The following is a 5,346-nucleotide window of genomic DNA, read 5'->3' on the forward strand; positions in this document are numbered from 1 at the left end:
GCCGGCGCTGAAATGTCTTCTCCCCTCTTTGCAACGGCCTACTTGTGTGAGTCTGGCTTTTCCACTTTAAAAAAACAAAACATACAGCACGTAGTCAGCTTGAGAAACTGTGTCTAGAAGCCATCAAGCCCATCCCTCCCCCAGGTATGCTCCCTGCCGTTCACTGCCAAACACAAATGCACATTGACACACACACACACACATTTGTTCTGTTCTGTCAAAACTGACAGAATTTATTATGCAATGCGAATAAGCTTTATTTCAGACACAGGTCCATATCAATACAATGTGGAATACATTTCATGCTAAATAAATGATATAATTATTGATTAGTTAATAAAAGTAATGAAAAGTTTATGTTTCTCTATATATTTTATAGTATTATCAGTGGGTTCACAAAGGAGGTCCCCAGTCAGAAGCTAATGCTATTTGGGGGCCTTGGCATGGAAAAGTTTGGGAACCCCTGCCCTACAAAATCTGATTTTGATTTGATTTGATTTGTCATTCATATACAAAGTGACCCATTAATATGTAACAGAGTGACAGAGCACACAGCGAGAAACTGTCTAGTAGTCTGACATTGGCATACAAGTATTTTGTATGTATTATTTACCACCACCTCCTTAAAACTACCAAATGGTTACACACCGAAAAGAGATAAATGATCGACGTTAGATAAACCGTCAAAGTCCAAACAGCAGATTGTTATATTCAGCAAAGCAGCTGCTGTTGAACTATTTGTGTTGCATCTCAGCTGCAGTCGAGGCTCTGCTGCTCCGTCCTGCAGGAATCTGAAGTCTAGAAACCTGCAACAACTGGTTGGAACCATTGTGTATCTTGGAACCATTGTGTATCTATAAAGACGAAGATAAAGAAATTTAAAGTTTTGGATGAAGTGAAGTGAGTTTTGAAGCCTCCACACTTATAAAAAGAGACTAAGACAGTGAGCAGTTTGCGTTTCATGTCTGTGTTTCATTAGTGATGCAGTATCATAATAAATTAACATCATTTAATTTGGATTTCATCCTAAAGAAGTAAATCCTAGAGAATCAAAATGAAGGTGAAATCTATTCCCACCCGGGGGCTGCAGTGTGAGTCCTGGATCATCTTCAACTATAAAGAGACAGAAATACACACACTGGGTCATTACCAGTGAAGAAGACACAGTAAATTTATTTAATTCCAAACAAGTTCATTTGTGTTTTGAAGCAGAAGTAAGTGGTCCGGTCGTTTTGGCTAATGCTGCGTTCCAGGCAGGCTTTTGAAATCGTAAATTACAGCTTCAAGTCACAACTTACAACTTTGTAGCGTTCCAGGCAACCCACTCGTGTTTTTCCGACCTGTTTTACCGGTGAAAGTCACTATAACGGCCACTCGTAACTTCCGACCTGTGAACTCGTACCAGATCGAACTGGTACCACTTCACGGTCGGAAAAATACGAGTTTCCTTGAACGCACCATAACAGTCCTCGTCCCTACGTCGCCACATTCACGGCGTTCCTTGGCTGCACACACAGCCCTGCATGCCGTTCTCTCTCCTCATTGGATAAAAACTGTAGGATACGATAAATGTTTTCTCCTCGGCTCAGAGCAGAGCAGAGTGACTGACAGACCCGTGTTTCAGACCAAACACTCTATGTAAGTGATTGCTGTCGGAAGATATAACTATTTAAGACTTATATTAACACAAATATATCACTTACTTCTGCTTTAATAAACTGATTAAATCCCCAGTTTAAAATGTGAAACCTGAGATCTGCTCAAACAGAAGAATAGTTGTGAGTCAGTTCAGTTAAACTCACAGTCAGGTCGTGAAATTCCATCCATGCTTTCGTCGCTGTCGGTGCATTCTAGAAAAGCAACGTACAGATTGATTCATTACCCCCAAAATAAGAAGAGCTTAACTGTGTTGTTATTATTAAACAGGCTGAGTGTCATGAAATTCGAAGCCTTTGTTGCCTGTGTTTGAACACTTGCAGTTTTAATACAAAATTGTTGATGATGATTGGTCATTATTAAAGGGCCCATATTATGCAAAATCCACTTTCTACAGGTTTTGTAGTGGTCCTATGTGTTCCCGTGGCCTTTCTATGATACCTGGAGGTGAAAAAAGTCTGTTCACTCCCTTAATTGTTACACTTTTTGAGATCGTGTCTCCAAACGGGCGAATTGGAAGTGTTGGCAGACTGGACGTCAGGATGCGCTGAGCTCAGGTGACTCCACCTCCCGGTACTTCCTTATACTCCCCCTGGGCCAGTCTGGAAAAACGTGAGCTCCGCCCGCTGAGCCATTTCCGTAACAGCGACAGTCAAGCCCCCCACCCCACACACACATACACACACTCACTCTCTCTCCCCCTGTCCGTCCGTCATTTGACATGAAGCGGTCGACCTACGGGAGGAGCGGTCGGTACCGCAGCCTCCAGATGATCGTTTTGAATCACTGACTGAAAAACAGCCGCCTGTCATTAAAAATGAAATTGCGGGGGCGGCGTTTGGCTCACTGGGTGGAGCTGCTGCCCCATGTTGAGGCTCGGTCCTCGGTGCAGGCGGTCCCGGTTCGAGTCCCGCGTCGGGCGGCCCTTTCCTGCGTGTCATTCCCCCGCTCTCTGCCTCCCCATTTCCTGTCTCTCTCTCGACTGCTCTATCAATTAAAGGCAATAAAAGCCCAAAAAAATATACTTTAAAAAAAAAAAAAAAGAAAAAGAAAAGAAATCGCGGATCAGAGAATATTGGAACGATACCGCTTCTCATCAGCGCAGCGGTCCTCATCACGGAATGAGAGACATCTGAACGAGGAAGTCTCCTCTCCCTCCCGGCGCAAAACCACCTCAATATTCTCCAGTAGCTTCTCATCAGTCCATACAACAGTGCACAGTTTGTGCTGCTCTTCAGTTTCACTTGTTTTTTTATTTGACAGTTTCACACAGAACTTTCTGATGGCTGTAGAGTCAATGTTTCTCTTTCGGAAGTCATGCCCGACCCCATCCCTATTCCCAATGTCAACACTGGCACATGTACCTGTAGTGAAAACCACACCCTCTCCCCGTGACAGCTGTGGAGTGGACGTGGTTTACACATCTTATTTACATTTCAAGGTGCAGACACAGAAATGACTCGTTCTCAGGAGAGCTCTGGAGAGACACTTTTAGATTACTGAGATGTAGAGCTGCAGATTGATTTGGGGACAATACACTAGGAATACTATATGGTTGGACAACTTAGAGCCATGTGAAATGGTTGAAAAACAGCATAACATGAGACCTTTAAGTGACCTTTATTTCAACTAAAAATATGATTTAATTTGAACACAGTAACACAAAGTCCATTACCTCTCTGGATGCACCTTCTTTTTTGACGAGCTTCAACTGTATAGAACAGAAATACACAGATTCAGTCACAGTAATACCTGAGACAGAAATGTGTTTAATCCTGAATTAACTCATTACTGTTTTAATGAGATGATTAAATCCCACAGTTTAAGCTATGAAGTTCAGATGTGATCAAACAGAACAGTTCAACTCTGATCCTCCACTGCTCATGTGAATCAGGAAACCGATGTAGAGACTGAACCAGGTTGAAGTGATTCAGTTCAGCTGCTCTGACTGGTTCTGACTGGTTTTGACTGGTTCTGTCTCCTCCAGGTTCTGGACACTAATGGAGTTTAATCTAAAACTGTTGATGAGGCTGATCACAGTTTAGACACATTTTAATTTACATTTAACCTTGAATGTGATCAAAATTAATGTGAAATTTCTTACAGCTTCTGAGGCGCCTTTTGGATTTTGGACCATTTTTCTCATTTCCTTCCCCTCCTGTAAAGAAATTCCAAAATTCAGTTATCAACACTGAAGAAGAAAGAGCAAAGATGTTAATTTAGAATCAATGAATTGGTTATTCACTGAATTGAACAAATCCCACAATTAAAACTTCAGATGTGATCAAACAGCAGAACAGTTGTGAGTCAGTTACAGTAAACCTGACAGAAGATCAGATTAGACTTTAAATTCAACTGGTTTAATCTGAACACATCATAATCTGGATTTTAATCTGAAGAACAGATCAAAATGAAAATGAAATCTGTTACCAAACAGGGCACGATGGAGTTCCTCTGTAAAGAACAGAAACACAAAAGTTCAGTCATTAACCACTGAAGAAGAAAGAGCACACTAGTATTAGTAGGATTCATTGATTGGTGTTTCAATTACAAGTTGATTCAATCCCACAAACGCTGTAAATTCTGATCTGATGTGTAAATCTATAAATGTGAATCTGACTAAACATCTTTATAACTGGTTTAATCTGAACACAGTTTAATCTGGATTGAAATGTAGAGAATAGATCAAAGTTAATGTGAAATCTGTTACCAGACAGGAAGGGGGAGCTCCATGATCTCACAGCAAAGTCTAAAGAAAAAAACACACATACTTACAGTAAAATTGTGTATTATATGTGTCTACTTAATGTGAAAAAAAGAAAAGAAAAATATTTCTAAATGATTTAAAAAATAATTTAATCTCAACACAGTTTAATCTGAGTGTAATCCCAGAGAATAGATCAAAGTTAATGTGAAATCTGTTACCAGACAGGTAGCGAGAGACGATCCATGAGTCGTCTGCAAAGAACAGAAATACAAACATTCAGCTGTCACCACAGAAGAAGAAAGAACACAAACATATTTTAATCATAATCAGTGTTGAGACTAACGCCGTTAGAATAAACGCGATTACGTAACGCCGTTACATTCCTCTGTAATTTGTAATCTAATTACTTTATCCAGCGTTACTAACGCCGTTTCCGTTACTAACATGACTTGTGTTGCCGTTACTAAAATCGGGGCCCCAGCGCGATCATGGTAAAAAAAAAAAAAAAGCCTGCAGCCAGCATGAGTTCTAGGCTATTGTTTTTTCTTTTCTTCCTTTCCTCCTCCTCACTTCATAAGCGGGCTGCAGAGTAGAGAGCACACTAGTACAACACGGTTTCGATAAATACCAAGGATAAGACAGGTCATGTTTTGCGGATATGGAACAAGGAAGTAACTGACTTGACGATGTATAGCTGCGTGACATCATTGACGAATCCTTGTAGGAGTTTATTTTACACACAAACCGACGTAGCTTCTGTGCGGCGCACACACACAACTTTCGACCGGTAAAACCAAAGTGATAGACAGAGAAGAAATGGCGAGTACAGAAGAGGAGGATAAAGTGGGAAAGTCGGCGTTTAGCAAGTGGATATATAAACACTACTTCACCATCGTTGAGAGAAAGGGGAAGAACTTGTATTTGAAGTGCACGTTATGCCCGGGAGGAAAGCGTTTGTCCACATTTGATATCAGGTCTGAAAG

The 5,346-nt window shown here is 40.9% G+C and overlaps 1 protein-coding gene across 1 annotated transcript; it reads right to left on the reverse strand.

The window, feature by feature from the left end:
• Window positions 1–260: 260 nt before the first annotated feature.
• On the reverse strand, window positions 261–5,068 carry LOC310991889 (uncharacterized protein; the record flags this gene model as incomplete). The annotated part of the gene is made up of 8 exons (XM_083979820.1): window positions 261–854; window positions 1,078–1,113; window positions 1,803–1,850; window positions 3,332–3,367; window positions 3,761–3,814; window positions 4,087–4,110; window positions 4,582–4,614; window positions 5,044–5,068. The coding sequence occupies 8 exons, from the start codon at window positions 5,066–5,068 to the stop codon at window positions 799–801; spliced, it is 312 nt and encodes a 103-aa protein (XP_083835946.1). The 3' UTR covers window positions 261–798.
• Between the last annotated feature and the right edge of the window lie 278 nt (window positions 5,069–5,346).

This window comes from Trachurus trachurus, assembly GCF_905171665.1.
Source record: "Trachurus trachurus genome assembly, chromosome: 9".
Taxonomy (NCBI): domain Eukaryota; kingdom Metazoa; phylum Chordata; class Actinopteri; order Carangiformes; family Carangidae; genus Trachurus; species Trachurus trachurus.